The 23,504-nt window shown below is 38.6% G+C and overlaps 1 protein-coding gene across 2 annotated transcripts in view; it reads left to right on the forward strand.

Moving 5' to 3' along the window:
• The window catches only part of fstl5 (follistatin-like 5), a 793,070-nt gene that overhangs the window by 733,490 nt on the left and 36,076 nt on the right, over window positions 1-23,504 (forward strand). For both annotated transcript variants that reach the window (XM_073042992.1, XM_073042993.1), the window contains 2 exons: window positions 5,867-5,974; window positions 7,435-7,559. In XM_073042992.1, coding sequence (XP_072899093.1) covers window positions 5,867-5,974; window positions 7,435-7,559 — 233 coding nt within the window. The remainder of the gene's footprint in view (window positions 1-5,866; window positions 5,975-7,434; window positions 7,560-23,504) is intronic.

Raw genomic sequence — 23,504 nt, forward strand, 5'->3', positions numbered from 1 at the left:
CTACGAGCTCCAATTTATAATTAGCCTTTTGTGTAGCACGTTGTCAAAACAAACGACTCTCACTTACCAACCTTGAAATCCTTTCAGAAAATTCAACAGAAGCCATGTTGAGATTCAGCAGTAACCCTTCTTTCAAGGTGGTCGATATAGAAAAATGCGTATGATCCATTATAACAAATTGCCTATAACCATATCAAGCTAATAGGCCAATAACTTCTTGGTTCTAATTCACTGCTCTTTTTGAATATTGGTCCATTATCCTCCTGCCAGACCCTTGGAAGAATCCTTCAGTCTAATGAGCTGTTTAATAAGCAGCCCACTTAACATACCTCCCAGCGCTTGGATCATTGTTGGGTGAATGCACATCATGACATGCAAACTTGTCTAATTTGATATCCTGAATTTTAATAGGAAGCATCTATTTTGGCATTTATAACTTTTGTGTAAACTGAGCTTAACATTAAACAAGAATGAGATGGGTCTAATGAAACAATACCCTAGCAGGGAAGACAGTGGGACAACAATGGCAGGTATTTCTGAGAATAATGCAGAAGGTGCAGGATCGGTTCGTTCCAAAGAGGAAGAAAGATCCTAAGGAGAGTAAGGGGCGGCCGTGGCTGATGAGGGAAGTAAAGGGCAGTATAAAAATAAAAGAGAAGAAGTATAACATAGCAAAGATGAGCAGGAAACCGGAGGACTGGGAAGCTTTTAAAGAGCAACAGAAGATAACAAAAAAGGCAATACACCAAGAAAAAATGAGGTACGAAGGTAAACTAGCCAAGAATATAAAGGAGGATAGTAAAAGCTTCTTCAGGTATGTGAATAGCAAAAAGATAGTTAAGACCAAAATTGGGCCATTGAAGACAGAAACGGGTGAATTTATTATGGGAAACAAGGAAATGGCAGATGAGTTGAACAGGTACTTTGGATCTGTCTTCACTAGGGAAGACACAAACAATCTCCCAGATGTAATAGTGGCCAAAGGAACTAGGGTAAAGGATGAACTGAAGGAAATTTATATTAGGCAAGAAATGGTGTTGGATAGACTGTTGAGTCTGAAGGCTGATAAGTCCCCGGGACCTGATGGTCTGCATCCCAGGGTACTTAAAGAGGTGGCTCTAGAAATCATGGATGCATTGGTAATCATTTTCCAATGTTCTATAGATTCAGGAACAGTTCCTGCTGACTGGAGGGTGGCTAATGTTGTCCCACTTTTCAAGAAAGGAGGGAGAGGAAAAACAGGGAATTATAGACCGGTTAGCCTGACGTCAGTGGTGGGAAAGATGCTGGAGTGAATTATAAAAGAGGAAATTACGACACATTTGGATAGCAGTAGAAGGATCAGTCCGAGTCAGCATGGATTTATGAAGGGAAAGTCATGCTTGACTAATCTTCTGGAGTTTTTTGAGGATGTAACTATGAAAATGGACAAGGGAGAGCCAGTGGATGTAGTGTACCTGGACTTCCAGAAATCTTTTGATAAAGTCCCACATAGGAGATTAGTGGGCAAAATTAGGGCACATGGTATTGGGGGCAGAGTACTGACATGGATTGAAAATTGGCTGGCTGACAGGAAACAAAGAGTAGTGATTAACGGGTCCCTTTCGGAATGGCAGGCTGTGACCAGTGGGGTACCGCAAGGTTCGGTGCTGGGACCGCAGCTGTTTACAATATACATTAATGATTTAGATGAAGGGATTAAAAGTAACATTAACAAATTTGCTGATGACACAAAGCTGGGTGGCAATGTGAAATGTCAGGAGGATTTTATGAGAATGCAGGGTGACTTGGACAGGTTGGGTGAGTGGGCAAATGTATGGCAGATGCAGTTTAATGTGGATAAATGTGAGGTTATCCACTTTGGTGGCAAGAACAGGAAGGCAGATTACTATCTAAATGGAGTCAAGTTAGGAAAAGGGGAAGTACAACGAGATATAGGTGTTCTTGTACATCAGTCACTGAAAGTAAGCATGCAGGTACAGCAGGCAGTGAAGAAAACTAATGGCATGCTGGCTTTTATAACAAGAGGAATTGAGTATAGGAGTAAAGAGGTCCTTCTGCAGCTGTACAGGGCCCTGGTGAGACCCTACCTGGAGTATTGTGTGCAGTTTTGTCTCCAAATTTGAGGAAGGACATTATTGCTATTGAGGGAGTGCAGCGTAGGTTCACAAGTTTAATTCCCGGAATAGCGGGACTGTCATATGTTGAAAGATTGGAGCGACTGGGCTTGTATACACTGGAATTCAGAAGGATGAGAGGGGATCTGATTGAAACATATAAGATTATTAAGGGATTGGACACACTGGAGGCAGGAAGCATGTTCCCGCTGATGGGTGAGTCCAGAACTAGAGGCCACAGTTTAAGAATAAGGGGTAGGCCATTTAGAACAGAGATGCGGAAAAACTTTTTCACCCAGAGAGTGGTGGATATGCGGAATGCTCTGCCCCAGAAGGCAGTGGAGGCCAAGTCTCTGGAAGCATTCAAGAGAGAGTTAGATAGAGCTCTTAAGGATAGTGGGGTCAAGGGATATGGGGAGAGGGCAGGAACGGAGTACTGATTGTGTATGATCAGCCATGATCACAGTGAATGGCAGTTCTGGCTAGAAGGGCCGAATGGCCTACTCCTGCACCTACTGTCTGTTGTCTATTATACCACTCAATTCCATTCTCCTATCTTCAACCCATAATCTTTGACACCCTTACTAATCAAGAGCTTATCAACTTCTGCTTTAAATATACTCAATGACTTGGCCTCCATGGCCATTTATGGCAATGAATTCCATGGCTTCACCACCCTCTGGCTAAAGAAATTCCAGCTCATCTCTGTTCTGAAGAGACATCATAGTATTCTGAGGCTGTCTTTTCCTCTGGTCCTAGACTCCTTCATTGGAGGAAACATCCCCTCCCACGCCTAGGAGGAGGAAGTAGATCAAACTAGAAGATGATAGATGAATACAGATCAGTGGGGGAGGGGGACGTTGAAAGGCTGTTTGGTGAAAGGGCACCAGGGGGAGTTTATAGGCAAGTGAGGAACTCAAGAAGTCAGACAGCATCAGGAACCTTCCTCACCTGCCTATCACCTCCCCCTACTGCTCCTCCTCCTTTCCTTCCTCCCATCGCCCACTCTCCTCCCTTATCAGGTTCCTTCTCTTCAGCCCTTTACCCTTTCCACCAATGACCTTCCAGCTTCCCCCTCCCCTAACTACCTGGCTTCAACACTGTCCTGTAATATTAAATGAAGGATGATTAAAGAAGATTAACACTTCCAATAAACCAGGTGTTATTTTCAAATCCTTTTTTTTCTAAAGCTGTTGATGATGATTAAAATCTGAATTGACATGATGTGATGTGGGTGAGGACAGGGGAGGGGGGAGCAAAAACATGTGAAGAATTTTACAGAAAATGAAGTATTAATTCCAACTGTTCCTCCAGATCAACAGTAAGTTTTCATTTATGAATTATTTAATACAAGGAAGTCTCTGGAATTTTCTTCAGAAATAAATATTTTTTGATCTTCCCTTGAAACAAAACATCATAAATAACAAAAGAAATGCACATGCTTTATTTGCAGGCAGTTATCAGCATATAATAACTTTCAAATAGTTGCATAATAATAATTTTTGATTACATTAGTTACTAAATTTCCATAACTGATTCTAATACACTGGTAGGGATGATGAGGTTAAAAACTAGCAGTTTTCAAGAGCTGGGCTCTTTTTTTGTTTAATTATTGATTTTATGCAGTGAAGCATCTTGCTGTGCTGAAGATCTTTTATTGTACAAACATTTCTCGTGCTGTGAAGTTATAGTCACTTCTACGTGCTCCTGAGTTCACTTGAAAGCTATTGTTTGCTTTGTTAAAGTTACATAATGGGATACAAATGCAAATGGGGTTTTAAATGCAACCCTGGCTTCCTTACTGTTTTCATCACCACCGTTTCAAAACGTGGCAAGGAGCTGAGATGAGAGGAAATTTGTTAAGAAAGTAAAATCAGTGATTTCTAGCAGTTAGGTGAAAACCGAATAGATTGAAACAGTAAATTTAATGGTAAGAAGGCTGTGAATGAGGTCAAATTATGGAGGAAATGTTTAGAGTTAAAATTATCTAATTACACAAGGCATTTGTAACAAGTTGGAAGGACTGATGGAACAACTAGAGATAAAGAGATTTAATCTAATAGTCATTAAAGAGGCATAGTTGGATGATGACCAAGGTTGGTAGCTAAATATTCTAGAGTACCTGATGATGCAAATGAACAAGCAAAATAGAAATAGAGATAAAGGCTGAAGATTCAGTGTTGGTCCTGGTAATGTAAAAATAGCTGGAAGTTCAAATAATGGAAACAGAGCAGATGGAAATAAGAGAACGGAGAGAGTCCAAAACATAATCAGGAGTAGTTTTACAGGTTTCCATTCAATCACTTTAATTCTGGACAAAGTATTATTGTAATCAAGAAATAGAATAAGATTGCAGCAAAGCTAACAAAAATAACCCACCAATATGAACAATGCAAATTGACAAACTCGTTTTGGAGGATATACCCCAAGAGCATCATATCATAGAACCAGCATAGGAAAAGTTCTGAAGGCAGTAATAAGAGTGGAATACAAAAGCGGAAGAGTCTTGCTGAAACTTTGTAGGACTTTGGTATGTCAAGGACAAAGGTGCGAAAACATCAGAGAATAGAAAAATGCCTTGCTTATTTTTCATTCAGAAATGTAAGTCAGAGATCATCTGGTTTATGAGATTTGAGTTTATATTTCTCTCATTTAATGGGATCCTTCAAAATTATTACCTTCTTTATACACAAGTGTGACATTCTCTGCAAATGGATATGAGGTCATAAAAATCAGAGAAATGAATGCAACTATGGCATGTGTTTCAATTCATGTGGCATTGGAACTAGCCCATGGGTTATAAGGAACTTTTTTCATTTGGGTGGGCTTGGTAGGATGAAAATTGCAGATTGATTTAAGAAGCCGCAGAGAATTTTCACAAAGGTATGTGTAGCCTGGAGGCTAAGTTATTGGGAATATGGAAGGTGGAGGTTGATAGGTTGTTGATTAGTAAGAGTATCAAAGGTTGTGGGGTGAAGGCAGGAGAATGGGGTTGAGAAGGATAATTATCAGCCATGATTGAATGGTGGAGTAGACTTGATGGCTCAAATGGCCTAATTCTTCTTCTTCTATATCTTAAGGTCTTAAATGAATTGGTAAGGATATGACAGATGAAATATAATTCACTTTGGTAGATGATGTACAAAGACAGAGTTCTTTTAAAATGGTGAGATATTGAAAGTATTGTTGTTTGGCGGGAACTGGCTGTACTTCTTTATAATTCACTGAAGCAACATGCAGCAATAGCAAGCAGGATGGGAAGTGGTTAGAAGAATGAGCAGAAGTGAAATGAACAGAGATTAAAATACATATTACCTCTATTACATAGCTCCCAACTGCAAATGCACCTTGAATGGGTAAACGTCTGATCTTCTTATCCAGGAAAAAGCATACTTGAGATATAGAGAATGCAAAAGCTCTTCTCTATAAGCTAGAGTGTCTAGAATCAGGGATCACAGTCTGTAAGGAAGTGGTCAGCCATTGAGGACTGAGGTAAGGATAAATTTCTTCACTTAGAAGTTAGTGAATGGTTGGAATTCACCATTCAAGATCAATGTTACTGAATATAATCAAGTCAAAGGTTGATAGCATTTTGGAATTTAATGAATCAAGTGAATTGGGATGATCATGACAGTTCAGTAATCTTCTCTGTAAGTTATAATGTATTTCGGAAAAGATGTGAGCTTTTTGTCAATTAATAATTCAGGGAATTGTAGCAGTACTTCATTCAGTTCTGTTCTCCATTATAGGTCGTAGTCACTGATCCAGTTCCAGTAAAACTTCACTATGATAAATCACATGATCAAGTCTGGGTTCTTAGCTGGGGTGATATGGAGAAAACATCACCAACACTGCAGGTAATTTCATTTGCATTAAGTGATTCATTTTACACCATTAACAAAATCAAATTTATATTTTCTCAGCTCAGAATTTTAGCAGCAGAGTGGATGTCAGTCCATAGTAATGACATCAATGTACTGATCTGAATGTGGACTGTTATGAAAATTATGATTTGCTGAAAGTATAAACAAAATTACAAAATTTCTGGATAAAGCTCTGCACTGTCTACTTCTAAACCAAAAAAAAATGCTTAACCTAATATCTCAATGCTATGCACGCACAATGCCTTTAGGTATTTGCAGAGAAAAGAACAGCGATAACATAGAAATGTTAATTTATCATCAAAGCTCCTCATGTCTATTTAACACTAACAGCAGGAAATAATTATCATTCTACAATATTGATGTGAACTTATGTCTTTCAAGTGTAGTTATAGCTGCAAAAGTTTTCATGCATGTTATAAGCAACTACATACCAAAAGATATGGTGCCTCCAATTTGTGCTTGCTTCCACTTTTTAATGTTTTTATTATCTTTGGTGACCTAACTTATCCTTCTTAGCTAAAAACCTCTTAGTCATGGTTTGCTCTTCATTACTTGACCTTTGAAACACACACATATATATCTCTGTTCTAAAAGGTCACACCTCTATTTTGACGCTGCGTCTTTTATAGGTCTCAATGAGATCCTCCCTCAGTCTTCTGAATTCCATTGACTAGAGGCCCAGAGCCATCAAATGCTCCTCATATGACAAGTCTTTCAATCCCCGGATAATTTTTCTGAACCCTCTCCAATGCCAGCACATCATTTCTTAGATAAGGGGCCCAAAATTGCTAACCAGTGTTTTAGAAAGCCTCAACATTATATCCTTGCTTCTCTATATATATATGACCGCCAATTGAAGGTGTTGGTTTGTTTTTGCATCAATAATAAGCTATCCTAATTTGTATACATCATAAATCACCTGTCAGTGTAAATGAAAGTAAAAATTATTTAATAGCATTAAAAATTCTCTAGCCTAAATGAATTTTAATTAATCATGTTATGACCAAATAAAAATACTTCAATAGTTTTTAAAATGCATCATCAGGAAACATTAGGATCATTAGTTCCATAAGTGGGGTTTAGCAGCATTATTATAAAATCTGAACAGAAACCAGTAAATAAAATATTAATTTTGCACTAACAAAAACAAATCATCTTTATTTTATTTTGAATGATAAATTAAGCTAGGGACACCACAAACAAGAGGAAATCCGCAGATACCAGAAACCCAAGCAACGCAATTTGGCTTTCTGAACAATAAAGTCTTTAAAAATCTACTTTTTCAATGTTACCTCAAGTTCATTCCATTTTTTATGAAAGACCCAAGCACTATAATAAATAGCAGTAATTTTTGTGCCTTTCACAAATGGACATTTAAAAAATGTTCTCTTTGATTTGAGTATATTTCTATTTTGGTGACTTTTCCTCTGCAGGTAATTAATCAGGCCAGTGGGAGTGCAGCCCATCACACGATCCATACTCAACCAGTCGGCAAACAGTTCGATAGGGTGGATGATTTTTTCATTCCATCTACAACTCTCATCATTAATCATATCAGGTAGGTGTGTGGGTGTACACCCACAACAGGATCAATTTCACTCAGAGCTTGGACCTTCTGTGGGGGGTGATATTAAAGACAAATAAAAGGTAGCAATAACAACATTTTTACTGCAGGGAAGGCTATATAATGTTGTTTTATCTTGTAATTAAACATCTCATAGTTGTTCAGCAATCTAAAATTGTTTGAAATATTTCAAAATATTGTTTATTATGTCTTCAGTGTGGTAACAGAAAGGAATGTCTGACAGCAGTAAAATATGCAATATCTATTATCTAAGTGATGAGGAAAAAGGGTGAATTTGAGGTTTTTTAATACGAGTTTTGGGAGATTTAAAACGTTCTTTTGTTCAGCGGTCCAATTTTTCACTCAGTGATGAAAATAAATAAACTTTGGCCTCAGATCCAAGCAGACTGATTCATTAAGTTAGTCATGGTTTTCAGGATAACAGTGGTGCACAGTGGTTGGTACCAGTGTACATCAATGTGCATGCTGTTTGCATGCTGTTTAAATCCTTAGTCAGTCATAAAACTGAAAATGCATCTGGTGTAAACTCAGCAGGCACGAGGCAATAGGAGTAAAATAGTACAGGCAGTTTTAAAAAGTAATAATTACTCTGACCAAGTTCAAGTCCTAATACAGAAAGGGCAGAAGACAGCCGTAATTGTTGATGTTGACATATTAAGCGTGATGGTTTTCAGAACACAAGTCCATTCAAGCCCTGTGTCCCTCTTCTTCCCATTCAATAAATTCATGGCTGAATTTTTAACACTGCCATTTCCTCACACTAATCTCTCTGACTCCACTTCCTAAGACGGATTATCTGCCAATATCTTTTACAAACCCACTGATTCGCACAGTTATCTTTACTATACCTCCCCCCACCCTGTCGCTTGGAAGAATGCTATTCACTTCACTCCGTTCCTTTTGTTGCATCACATCTGTACTCAGAATGAGGCTTTCCATTCCTGAAGGTTTTCATAAAACATGGAGTCACTTCCACCACTATCGAAGCTGCCCTGACCCACAACTCCTCCATTTTCTGTGCATCTGTCCCTCATCCCATCACACAAGACCCCATGACATAACAGGGATAGGGGTTCTCACCAACTACCACCCAATACCATTTCCATCAACAACCCACTGAGAGTAGCTGACCCCCTCTTTTGAGATACTCCTAAATGGGCAAACACCACCTCCATATACACCCTCTCAAGCCTCTTAACAATCCCCTACATTTCAATGCTGGTTTGAATTGGGCTTTCTTACTTGATACTGCAAGGGTAACATTAGCAGGAAAGTAAATTGGGAGGTTATTTGAGATCTGCGCTAGGTACCCAGGCAGGACAAAGGATAATCAGAATCAGACACCTGGTTTCCTGCATAATTCTGAAGGGCGAAACATTAATAGTCACTTCCTCCCAAACTCCAAAGACAGGAAAAACCGACTGTCACAACATAACTGGGACATCATATATTGTTGATTGCCTTTTGAAGTTCAGATGAAAATTTATATGCATTTCCTGTTGTCATAGATAAATACGTAGCTCCATAATTGTAATGGAAAACAAAAGGGAATGATTTGGTCTGTAATAAATTTCATGGAATTCATATAGTGATTTGGTAAAGATGTTTTCATGCCATGTAAAATGCACACAGATTAACACTAATGTTTCAGGGTAATTAAAATCACAAACTTAGCTGTCAGACTGCTCAAAGTTGCACCTGGTACAACAAATAATAACTGAGCATTGACTAAATTAAATGCAATACAGACTTTTTGATGAAAATAGGTTAGCTTTACTGCAGTTTCAGTTTATTTCAAATATAATGGATGAAGATCCAAGTAAATTCATGATTTTATAATTGGTTTGGATGAGCAGAAATTTTACCTGAGCTTGGTTAATGCTATCTATAAATTTGCCAATGACACAACTATTGTCAGAATTTCAGATAGTGATGAGGAGGTATAAAGGAACGAGGATAAATCAGATGGTTGAAATGTGTCACAACAATCTTTCACTCAACATTAGTAAGATCAAGGAATTGATTTAATTTAATTTCCTATTTTTATATATGCATTTGCAGCATACATAATAATGAAAATGATAAAATACGGTATGTAAATCAAGGAAAATTAAATGAAGTAGTGCAAAAAGATAGGAAAAATCTATTGAGGTAGCATTCACGTCCATTCTGAAATCTGATGGCAGAGGGGAAGCTGTTCTTGAAATCTTGAGTGTGTCTTCAGGCTCCTATACTTCTTCCTAGATGGTAGCAATGAGAAGAAGGCATGTCCTGGATGATGGGGGTCTTTATTGATGGATGCTGTCTTTTAGAGACATTGCCTTTTAAATGTGCCCTGGCTGTTGGAGAAGCTAGTGTCCATGATGAAACTGGCAGAGTTTACAACTTTCTGCAGCTTTTACTGTTCCTGTTCAATGGCCCCTCCATTCTTGATAGTGATGCAAGCAGTAAGAATGTTCTCCATGGTACACCTGCAGAAATATGCTAGAGTCTTTGGCAACATACCAATTTTCCTCAAACTCCTAATGAGATATAGCCACTGCCATGCCTTTTTTTCAGTTGCATCAACGTGTTGGGCCCAGGGTAGATGCTTAGAGATGTTATCACCCAGGAACCTGAAACCGCTCACCTTTCCACTGCAGATGCATTTTTGTTTGGATAGATTAGATAGATCTATGTTTCACTTTCAGTATCTATACAGTACTTTCCCTCTACAACACTCCAGTGGAAAAGATGTGAACATACTGACTTGCTACTGCTCACTCTTTTGAAGTTGATCCCTTGATGAGGACTGGTGTGTGTTCCCTTTACTTTTCCTTCCTGAAGTCCACAATCAATTCCTTGGCCTTTACTGATGTAGAGTACAAGGTTATTGCTGTGACATCATTCAACCTGCTGATCCATCTCACTCCTGAATGCCTCCTTGTCACCCTCTGAAGTTCTGCCAACAATGGTTGTGTTGTTGGCAAATACGAAGATAGCATTTGAACTGTGCCTAGCCATACAATTGGGAGTGTAGAGAGGGTAGAGCAATAGGCTCAGCACACATCCTTGAGGTGCACCAGTGTTGATTGTCAGTGAGGAGGAGATGTTTTCTTTTCCGATTTGCAGAGACTGTGATCTCCCGGTGAGGAAGTCAAGGATGCAGAACCAGAGGGAGGTATAGAGTCCCAGGTTTTGGAACTTGTTGATTGGAACTGAGGGTATGATGTTGAACGTTGAGTTGAAATCAATAAACAGCCTGACATGGGTATTATTATAGTCCAGGTGATCCAAGGCCGAGTGGAGAGCCAAGGAGACTGCATCTGCTGTAGACCTATTGTGGGGATAGGCAAATTGCAGCAGGTCCAGGTCCTTGTTTAGGCAGGAGTTTGCTCCAGCCATGACCAACCTTTCAAAGCACTTCCTCACAGTAGATGTGAGTGGCAGCAAGAGTGCTCTTCTTGGGCACAGGTATGATTGTTGCCCTTTTGAATCAGGTGGGAACCTCCGACTGAGAGATTAAAGAACACAATCAGCAGTTGGTTCCCACAGGTTTTCAAAATCCCACCAGGTACACCATCAGTGCATGACGCCTTTCAAGTGTTCATCCTCTTGAAATTTGTTCTGATGTTGGCCTCCGAGACAGAGATCACAGAGTCACCAAATGCTACAGGGATTTGCACAGGCATAGTTTTACTGTCCCTTTCAAAGTATACACAAAAGGTATTGAGCTCATCTGCGAGTGAAGCATCATGGCCATTCATGGTGTTGGGTTTTGCTTTGTTGGAAGAAATGGTCTGCAAACCCTGCCAGAGCTGACGTGCATTCAATTTGTTTTATAGGTTTTATTTTTATGTATTGCAAAGTACTGAATCTGAAAAACAACAAACATCCTAACATATGCCAGTGATATTAAACCTGATTATAGAACATAGAAATCTACAGCACATTACAGGTCCTTCAGCCCACAATGTTGTGCCGACCATGTAACCTACTCTAGAAACTGCCTAGAACTTCCCTAGCGCATTGCCCTCTATTTTTCTAAGCTCCATGTACCCATCTAAGAGGCTCTTAAAAGACCCTATTGTATCTGTTTCCACCACCGCCACTGGCAGTGCATTCCATGCACCCACCACTCTCTGTGTGAAAAACTCACCCCTGACATCCCCTCAGTACCTGTCTCCAAGTATCCAACTATGGCCCCTTGTGTTAGCCATTTCAGCCCTGGGGAAAAGCCTTTAGCTATCCACACAATCAATGCCCCTCATCATCTTATACATGATTATGATTCTGATTCTGAACAACATAAACAAGTGCTTCTTAATTAACAATCTACCATGGCTAATACTTTTGACAATTATTGAATAAGTAGATTGGATGGGTTTTTCATTTGATTACTGCCAAGCTTTAGAAGCAACACTCATTTCACTAGTCGGAGCTATTAGTGTAGGTTGTGTAATTAAGTTCTGCATTGGCTGTTATTTTGATGTGTCTCACTGATTTTGGTGGTGGTGGGATGTATGAGATATGAATGTGAGCATGTGGTGGTACATTCCAGTCCTACCTTTAGTAGAGAGTTGAGTGGCGCAGGTCAGTTTCAATGAACAGTGTCTGAAGTTATAGGCAGGAAATGGGTTTTGATGATGGAATTGTCGATCTTAACTATAAATGTAAAGACTAGTATCCGGTACAGCAGGATACTCTGTGCTAGTCATGTTGAGTTTACGTGTATTACTAAAACTGCATACCATTTAAAATGTGTGGCTTCTTCTTTTTAAACCTGCTGAACTGGTTCTGGCAATTGTGGCTGTCAGGTTGGGCAGAAGGAAAGAGCACCACAGTGCAATGTTTGAGTTATTGGACGAGCATCCAGAAACTTGGGTCACTGATTTGAAGATAGTTTCACTCTCAGCGCGGCAGCTGTGGAATTTAAGTACAAGTAATTAAGTAAATCTGGAATGAAAATAAAAAATTTGCATCAGAAACTATAACCATAAAACTATTGTAGTGTCATAAAAACCTATCTGTTCACTGGTGTGCCCCAATCTGTCCTATATGGAAGTGGGTGACTCCCAACTGTTCCCTGAAATGGGCTAGCAAGCCACTCGTTTTAGGATCCAGAGTAGATATAGACAATAAATGTCAGATTTTTCAGCAATATGCAAATCCCAAGAATGAATAATTTAAAAATGACAATTAATAGTGCCATTAATGTTAACTGGACTCTAAAATAAGACTGAACAATGAATTCTGTGTATGCCCTGCAAGGGGTCTAACAGGTGATGTTTAAGACCTCCTTTTACTAGCATGTCCAATTTAACACCCTTCCAAATATAAAATCTAACTTAAAAGTAGAAACTTCAAATGTCAGAATTATTTAGTATTTGAATACTGCTGGTGAACAGTCTCATTCAAAGTGAGCACATGTTAGAGAATCAATGTTGTAGTGTTCAGCCTGCCCACTAGTCTCAAAGGGAGTATAAAGTGTTATCCACCAACTGCACTGTGTACTTATTTCTTTGTATACTGTTGTCTATAGATTTTTGTAACTGTAATATGTGCTCTATGAAGCACTGCCTGCATTTGGACACATTAGTCACCTGGACAGTGAAACTGCTGATTGTGGATTTCAGAGAACATGTTAACAGGAACTTAACCTCCCATTTAAGCCAGGTCAGCCTTTTTTTGGTAAAGGGTGTAGAGCTGCTGACTTACTCTGAGGCTTTTACACATTGTAGGCAGTCCCCAAATTCACCCTTAATGATCACAACTTCATGATGCTTTGTGTAGTGACATTGCCTAGAACTAATTGGGATGAACTGTGGGGATTAACATGATCCTGCATTGACTATTGATGGGTTTTATATCATACCTAACTTACTAATATACAGTTTATCATGTTATTAGTTTTCTACTATGGACAAATAATCCTTATCCTAAAAAAAAATGATGTCTATTTGTGTAAAGTTTTCTTCTAATATATTAAAATATCCTCAGCGACATGGGAATAATGATAAACAAAAGAGACTTTTGCATGGTTATATTTTCCCCAGCATGTGGCAGCAAATCCTAAGCTTGTTATATAACACTATAAAGAGAATACATGGAAAAGGCACAGGAATTAGCCATTGGATTCAATACAGTACTAGCTCTCTGTAAAAGCAATGCACTCTGCTCCATTTCACTTTCTTGTCACTGCAATTATTTTCAGTTAAGTCCTGATCCGTTTCCCTTTGGACTGCATCTTTCTCCTGTCAGGAAATGCATTCAGAATGCTAGTCACTGGTGGTGTAAAAGTGATGTTCCACCTGCCTCCTTTGGTTCTTTTGCCCCTTCCACATTTTCTCATTCAACCTTCCAGAAGTTAGAATTATTTCCCTCTGTCCACTCTCTTCTTTACTTAGAACAGCCCTATTGCATTTCCTCTTCAGCTTCACTGCTCTAAGGAGAAAAGTACTTTTTTTTGCCTTTCCCTAGAAACTGAGAATGATCCCTAGAAACATTCCAAGAAAATCTTGTGTGCATCTTATCCTCCATATTTTATCTAAAATGCAGTAGTGAGGGCCACAGTGTCATAGAGTTAGACAGCATGGAGGTGGATCATTCAACCAATCATGCCCACGCCAATTATAACGGGAAGAGAATGAGAAGCTGGGCGATGCAGGTACTCAGGTGCTCTAGCTGTCACAATTCATCCTCAAATCTTTCTATTCCTTGCCTTAAAGCAATAACCTTTTGAGTATCAACACCTCTGCTTCCTGTATTGAAGGTAGTTTATGGATTATTTTTCCTCATTGGCATTCTGGTAGCGTCAAGTGAGAGAGCTTGAGTTTATAGCATAAGAAAATCTGGCTGCGGTTCATCAATTTTGTACATACAGTAGTAAATATCATGCAGCTTTTGATATAGCCAAGTATTCAATTTTACAAGCTAGGCTATAAATTCATTAAACATATACATCAAAATAAATGTAAATCAATGCTAACTTTTTTGTCTAGTTCTTTGGTTGGACATGTGGATGAACATGAAAGTCTCAAATGGCCATGACAAAACTGCATACCAGGATGAATATTTCACTCGTCTTTATCCGTCACTTTCTATTGTTTCACTACCTGAAACATTATCAACCAGACAGATAATAATGTAAAGGAGCATAGTGTCTCACATGATGCTAACTTTGAAAAACACCATTCTTACTACAGAGTTTGAGACAGGTGAGCAGGGTATTCACATAAAAAAAATAATGGCCAGACTCACCAAGCCACACTGGTTCTCTACTAAAGTAATTTGTTCAAGTATATTTCCCAGCCTTAACTTGACAGTGGTGTCCCTTCTTCAACAGTAAGCAATGTCTCTGGCTATTGCTTGGGAAAATTAGAGTGCCCATTCCCATTAATGTTGTCTGCTGTGTTCAGTAGGTAATTATTGAGTAAAGAACGTGAAGATTAATGTTGCCTGTCAGCAAGGTAACATTATTGTGAAGGCAATTTGAAGGGGTGGGGTGGGCAGGAGAGGCGTTTCTGGAAGTTTACTTTCCACAGCACGAATGAGGACTGCAGAAGTTGTCTAATTTATACTATAATGTTTATGTGCACTGATAGCTTCAACTTATCTTCAATGTAAAATCTGGATCAATAGCTTCAAATCACTAAATCTTACTTATTCCAGGTACAGCCTAAATAAACAAGCTCTCAGGAATCTAAATTCTAATTAAAAACACATTGTCTAAGCATTTATATTCTCATAATGTCATAATCAGCTCGCTTTTTGGTATCCAACTACAAACCCCATTTCCAGAAAAGTTGGGATATTTTCCGAAATGCAATAAAAACAAAAATCTGTGATATGTTAATTCACGTGAACCCTTAATTAACTGACAAAAGTACAAAGAAAAGATTTTCAATAGTTTTACGGACCAACTTAATTGTATTTTGTAAATATACACAAATTTAGAATTTGATGGCTGCAACACACTCAACAAAAGTTGGGACAGAGGCATGCTTACCATTGTGTTACATCACCTTTCCTTTTAATAACACTTTTTAATCGTTTTGGAGCTGAGGATACTAATTGTAGTAGATTTGCAATTGGAAATTTTGTCCTTTCTTGCTTGATATAAGACTTCAGCTGCTCAACAGTCCGTTGTCTCCATTGTCTGATTCTCCTCTTCATGATGCGCCATACATTTTCAATAGGAGATAGATCTGGACTGGCAGCAGGCCAGTCAAGCACACGCACTCTGTGTCTACAAAGCCACGCTGTTGTAGCCCGTGCAGAATGTGGTCTGGCATTGTCCTGCTGAAATAAGCATGGACGTCCCGGGAAGCGACGTCGCCTTGATGGCAACATATGTCTCTCTAAAATCCTAATATATGCCTCAGGGTCAATGGTACCTTCACATACATGCAACTCACCCATGCCGTGGGCACTGATGCATCCCCATACCATCACAGATGCTGGCTTTTGCACCTTTCGCTGATAACAATCAGGATGGTCATTTTCATCTTTGGCACGGAGAACTGGACGCCCGTTTTTTCCGAAAACTAGCTGAAATGTGGACTCATCTGACCACAGCACACGGTTCCGCAGTCTTTCGGTCCATCTGAGATAAGCTCGGGCCCAGAGAACTCGCCGGCGTTTCTGCATAGAGTTGATGTATGGCTTCCTCCTTGCGAAATACAGTTTCAAGTTGCATTTCTGGATGCAGCGACGGACTGTGTTAAGTGACAGTGGTTTTCCGAAGTACTCCCGAGCCCAGGTGGCTATAATTGTCACAGTAGCATGACGGTTTCTTAGGCAGTGCCGCCTGAGGGCTCGAAGATCACGCGCATTCAACGGTGGTTTCCAACCTTGCCCTTTATGCACTGAGATGTCTCTGAATTCTCTGAATCTTTTCACAATATTATGTACTGTAGATGTTGAAAGACCTAAATTCTCTGCAATCTTGCATTGGGAAATGTTCCTTTTGAACTGACTAACAATTCTCTCACGAATTTTGGCACAAAGGGGTGAGCCACGACCCATCCTTGCTTGCAAAGACTGAGCCTTTGATGGACGCTACTTTTATACCCAGTCATGATACCTCACCTGCTACCAATTAGCCTGCTTAATGTGGTGTCTTCCAAACCGGTGTTACTTGAATATTCTGAATATTCTTGAATATTCACTTTTCAATCTTATTTTAACTCTGTCCCAACTTTTGTTGAGTGTGTTGCAGCCATCAAATTCTAAATTTGTGTATGTTTACAAAATACAATTAAGTTGGTTGGTAAAACTATTGAAAATCTTTTCTTTGTACTTTTGTCAGTTAAATAAGGGTTCACGTGAATTAACATATCACAGATTTTTGTTTTTATTGCATTTTGGAAAATATCCCAACTTTTCTGGAAATGGGGTTTGTAAAAGAGAACATCTGAATGAGCCAATTCCAATCGTCATCTGTGACCTGCACCCTGGAATCCTATCTGGTTTAGGAATTTAACTTGCACATGATTTTTCATGTCAGCTCAAACTTAGAGAGGTCTTTCTTACGTCAACCAAGCCAAAATAATCACTATTTGCTATAGATTCAAGCCCTCGCTAAAGCAAAAATGAAGTCTGCATTCCCTAACCTGAATTTTTAAATACGATGAAGACTTGTTTTTCATTGTTTGTCTTGTAGACCACAAACTTGACCTATATTGTCATTTCATTTTTAAAGAAAAGAAATGACCACACACTTCTTCTTCATTTCAAAGTTCAAAGTTCAAAATAAATTTTATTATTAAAGTACATATATGTCACCATATACAACCCTGAGATTCATTTTCCTGTGGGCATACTCAGCAAATTTAGCTATAACAGGATCAATTAGAATGCAGGAGGGAACAAACTGTGCAAATACAAATAAATGGTAATAAATAATGAGAACATGAGATAAAGAGTGCCTAAAGTGATAACATTGGTTGTGGGAACATTTTGATGATGGGGCAAATAAGCGTAGTTAAGTAAACAAAGTACTAGAGGTAGAATTGAAGAACAGGGAACATATTTGAAACAGGTATTAAATTTAGAGTTGCCAGATTATAGAAAGCTCAGAGAAGTCCTCTAAACATATTTCATTGGTTGTTAACTTTAGTATGTCCTAAATCAAATAATGGCCTGTAAATATGCCAGGTTTTACAATTTCCTTCCATATTTGTTTATATTCTTAATAAACAGTTAATTGTTTACCTCCCATTGATTAAGTATTTTGTCTTAATTGCCAGCAGTAATTAGTCTAGGTCTTGCACTGGAATCTGTCAATTTACCATCTGTGCAAGCTCTGTGTTCCTCAGGAGACAACGTGGTAGTTGTAAAGTATAAACATCTTGCCAAAGGCGAGAGGGTGACACAGATTTTTGCTTTTAAAAAAAAATTAAAGTATTGCAATTGCAGGACACTGATGCAGTAAAATTAATTTTAAAAAAGAGACATTAAATTGGTCGTAAAAATTTGTGAGGAATTAAATTCAACAGTCCAGCAAAATTGATTGTGGATTAAACGGGGATGAGCTGTTACTGCCCATCTGTTCGCCATTTTCACAAAATGATCTCAGAACTTATAATTCCTGCGAGCACTGAACTAAACTGCTTTACTCTCACATCCAGACCTACCTTGCCATGAAAAATCAAGCAAAGCTCCAGCAAATTCATGGGTTATTGGCATTCAATGTGTGTGTGTGTGTGTTACGGACAAAATATCTTGGTTCTCAGAAGAAATACTTAATTTTTTACAGAAGACAGGTTGACTTTAGTATTTCAAACATTAGCCCACAATTTGTAGTGGTAGAAATGGTGAACACTGTGTTTGCCTTTATTGCCACACAAAACCGAGAGCAGCTTAATTTATGTGTGTTGCTTGGATTTCCAGCATCTGCAGATGTTCTCTTGTTTGCAGCTTAATATTATGGTGGCTTTACCTAAACTCAGGATAACTTTCAGTAATTTCGTGTACATCCACAAAGTGAATTATTTGCATGCTTTTCCTTTGCGAATGAGGGAAATCGCTTGAAGTTATCTGAATTAAAAATATTTACCCGTTTCTCCTACTACAAAGTAATAGTAAAACAATGCGCTTGTAACAGAAGTTCTGATTAATGCACGAGGCCATAATTGATATTCAACTAATTAACACCCTAAATAATCATGCAATTCATCAATTCTAATTTCTCTCATATTTCAAAATATATGGTACTTTAACATATTAAAAAAGCAAGAATTTTCATGATATTTGAGCTTTTTTAATCAAATGAGAATGCTTCAATCTTATTTAACAGTCTGTATAACATTTATTTATCGTCAAAATTATCATTTGTTTTTATCCTGCTTTATGATGAAAAATTATTTAATGTGACTGGCAGCTCATGTTTGATGTTGGTGACACACTGGACACTTTGAACTGAAGCCTAACATCATTAGCAGAAGGTGAAAACGAAGAAGCTGTCACCTCAAAGGTCACTAAATGTTTATGGAGATTGTCTTCATTCTCAATGGCAGGCACTATTGCTTTCACATTGACCTTTAATTCCCAACCATTATGATGTAATGCAAGTTACTTGAGGCCCAAATGCAATAGCTACATTGCAAAAATTAATGCTGAAAACAAAACAAAATCCATCTTGATCTAAGACAACTTAGAAAAGTAAAAAAAAATTCTGATTCTGAATTAGTGAGACTAATTTCATTTTGCCTATTATCATAATTGTTCAAAACAGAACACAAGAAAGTCTGCAGATGCTGGAAATCCGAGGGAATAGACATAAAATGCTGGAGGAACTCAGTAGGTGAGGCAGTATCCATAGAAAAGAATAAACAGTTGACATTTTGGGAGAAGTTCTGAAGAAGGGTCTCAGCCCAATACGTTGACTGTTTACTCTTTTCCATAGATGTCGCCTGACCAGCATAGTTCTTCCAGCGCATTGTGTGTGTTGCATCATATTAAGTTATTCTTCCAGTACCTTGCAAATGAAGGGATGGGAGACTGTCATTAGGCAAGAGTATGTTAAATGGAGATTTAATGATCTGCTTCAAATTTTGATGGATTTTGATAGTGTAAATAAGGAAAGATTGCTTCTAACAACAAAAAGGTCAGTAACAAAAAGGCACTAGTGTTTTGGTAAAGAGCAAACGATGTTTCTTTTTAATGCAGCGAGTTTTAAAATCTGGAATTCTGGAATGCACAATCTAAAAAGGTGGTAGAAGAAGATTCAATAATAACTATCAAAATAAAATGAATTAAGTACTTGAAGGATTTGGCAGTAGGGTAAGAGCAGTATGTGAGGATAAATTCTGTGGTCTGGATTGTGTTATTTCGTCTTCCCTCTGCTTTCATTACTTCAATCGGAGAATATTGAAGATTTTAAAAAAAATTATTTAGCTACTGGGATTTCAAGCCATCAGTCTTACTAATTTTGGAAAACAACACTAGCAAATAGAGTTGTCTTTATTTGCCCCAGTACTTTTCTTGCAGCAGTGTCTGCTATGTATCTTTCTGGATAAAAGGTATCTTGAGTAGGTTTATTAAAGAACACAGTACAGTACATCACAAGGAGAGACCTTGTCCCCTGGCAGCTTGTTCTAGGCCCCTACGGCTCTCTGTGTAAAAAATAAACTTACTGCATACATCTCCTTGAAACTTTCCCCCTCTCAGCTTAAACCTGTGCCCTATGGTATTTGTCATTCCCACTGTGTGAGAAAGGCTTGGTTTGTCTACCTTGTCTGTGCCTCTGGTAATTTTATATACTTCTATAAGGTCGCATCACAGTCTGCAGTGCTCCAGAGAAAACATTCCAAGCTTATTTGTTTATACAGTGCGGAATGGGCTGTTCTGTCCCTTCAAGCCATGCCGCCCAGTTATCCCAACTTTTAATCCTAACCTATTCACAGGACAATTTACAATGACCAATTGATCTAGCAACCACTATGTCTTTGGACTGGGGAAGGAAACCAGAGCATCTGGAGGAAACCCACACAGTCACTGAGACAATATACAAGCTCCTTACAGGCAGCAGTGGTAAATGAACCTGGGTTGCCTGTACTGTAAAGCATTGTACTAACCACTACGCTACTGTCCCTGTCCAAAATCTCCTTACAGTTAGTGCTCCCTAATCCAGGCAATATCCGAGTAAACCTCTTCCGCACACCCTCCAAAGTGTCCACATCCTTCTTGTAATGCAGTAGCCAAAATCACACACAGTACTTCAAATGTGGCTCAAAGAAAGATTTGATACAACTGTGACATGACTATTTTATGTTTATATTGATGCTCTGATCAATGAAAGTAAACATGCTTTCATTGCAATCTTTTGGATTAATTTACCATGAGGGAACTTATCAGATGGTTTATTAAAATCAGCTCACCAACCTATTTATCTATTGTAAATGAAGGAACAGCATGGACTATTCTTCAAGTCTTTTGCCTATAGTTAGAGAGGATGCAAAGATCTCCATCTTGGCTCCAGCAGAATACCTCCTTGCTTCTTTCAGTAACCTAGGATCAATTCTATCATTGTCTGGAGACTTACCCACCTTAATTTTCTTCAAGAAACCCAACATTGTTTCCTTTTTGATCCTTTGTCCTTGAGTAGTCCTACCCTCTCTCAAGCTCCCCACTTACTTTTAATGGCTATTTAAAATGCTTTGGGATTTGCCTTAATCCTATTCACTTAGAACACTTAGGATGCCTTTTAGAACTCCTGATTTCCTATTTAAGTTCTTTCCTGCTTCTTTTATATTCCTCAAGGTCCTGTCCAGTTTCACCTTACATATGCTTCTTGTTCTCATTTTCACTATATTTACAACATCTCTCAGCATCCAACATTCCTCAATTGTGTCTTCCTTCCTCACTGGAACATATGGGTCCTGATTTCTAACCAGCTGACCTTTAAATGATTCCCACATATCAGATTGGGACCTACCTAGTAACAACCACTCCCATTTGACTCTCCCCATTTCCAGCTTAATACTGTTGTAATTAGCCTTACCCCAGTTTAGCACATTCCCCAAGACCCTATCTCATCCTTAACCAGAACTATCTGAAACTGTGGAGTTATGTGATAAAAATCCCCTAAAATTCCATCTCTGTGAACTCTGATCACCTAGCCAAACTCACTTTCCAACAGAAGGTCTCGTATGGCCATCACTTTTTGAACTATCTATATAGAAAGATGCTGCATGAACTGCTGAGTTCCTCCAGCATTTTGTGTGTGTTGCTATCTATATACTGTTAGACAAAAAAACTTTTAACAACAGCTTAACAAATTCTGCCCTATATAAGCCTCTGACACTAAGGAAGCTACAGTCATTATTGAGAAAGTTGAAGATATCCACTACAATGGGGTGTTTTTACATCCATCTCCAACATTATTTGCATGCTTATTGTATAAACTCCACCATAGTGTTTGCACCATTCTTATTTCAAAGCTCTATCCATACAAGTGTCCATCATTTGGGTATTGATTCTTGAATCAATAACTGATTACCCCTGAAGTCAATGAAGATACCCTTTGTAACATCGATAAAAACACCAATACTGCAAATTTACTCCAAAATGTGAGGCTTATTGTCTGGGGTGAGTGCCCCATGATTAGGAGAGAGAGCTTCAAAGCCACAGACCGGACTCTTCGTGATGTATGCGGCAAGAATAAGGGCTTCAGGGGTATTTTAACCATTTGCTGTGGCAATTTCTGTCAGCTTCTACCAGTTGTAGAATGTGGAAATGATGCTGATGTGGAGAATTCATGCATAAAAAAATCCTACTTACGGAGAAGCTTCATCAGGTTTCAAATGAAGAGAAACATGTGACTGAGTGAAGGAGAAGGATGATATTCTGAGTTCTTATTGGATGTTGGAGAAGACAAGATTGAGAAAAATGAAAATGATGAAATCGAATTACCTGAAGATATGATTCTGCCAGTAAAAACTATGGAAGACTGCATTGATTTTATCTACTCGACATTCGACAATCCTGCAGAACTGTTATTGAGGAATTCTATCTTGGTTCCTCTCAATGAAATGATGCAAAAAATAAACTTCACATGCATTAGACACTTCCCTGGAATCATGAAAAAATACAGTTCCTTCAATGCCGTAAGTGAAGGAGCTAACGCCACTCATTTTCCAACAGAATTCCTTGATTCAGTCGAACTCTCTGGATTGCCGCCACATAAACTGGAATTGAAGAGGGGATCTCCCATCATTTCAATGAAGAACTTGGATCCACCAAGGCTTTGCAATGGAAGGCGAATGATGGTGGAAGAACTGTATGACAATCTCATTGTAGCAAAGATAAACATTGGTGCGTTCAATAATGACATTGTCATGATCCCAAGAATTACTCTCAATTTATCAGAAGGGGAAGATGTCCCTCTTCAGCGGAGCCAGTTCCCGATACAGTCATGCTTTGCTAGGACTATACATAAGGCACAAGGCCAAACCATGGAGAACTTGTTGATTTATCTGGAGAAACCAGTATTCCAGCATGGTCAGCTGTATGTGGTTTTAAGCCGGGGAAAAAGAAATTAAAACATTAGAGTATTCTTGAAGGGTGGCAGATCAACCAGAAATGTTGTTATCAAAATTGTCCTTCGTTAAACGAGGAGGAGCTATATTTCTCTTGCTACGCATCTTTATTCTTTAATAAACTGAGTTTTTCTTCTTCAATTTCCAAAGAACATCACATCAGACTGCACTACCTTTCTCTCAAAGGGTGCCCCAACGGGTCACCCAGTTGTCTAGTTAAACTTAAACTTGAGTGTATATACTTCAGCCTACCAGTATCACCGTGTTCACTGACCTGTCCTTCCTTTCAGCCTTACTTGTCCTAACCTCTACCTTCCCCTCAATCCCTCCACTTGCCGATATTCAGCCTTCATTCCCATCCATCAACTATTAACTAAAACATTCCTGAGTAGCACCA

This window comes from Hemitrygon akajei, chromosome 4, assembly GCF_048418815.1.
Source record: "Hemitrygon akajei chromosome 4, sHemAka1.3, whole genome shotgun sequence".
NCBI lineage: Eukaryota > Metazoa > Chordata > Chondrichthyes > Myliobatiformes > Dasyatidae > Hemitrygon > Hemitrygon akajei.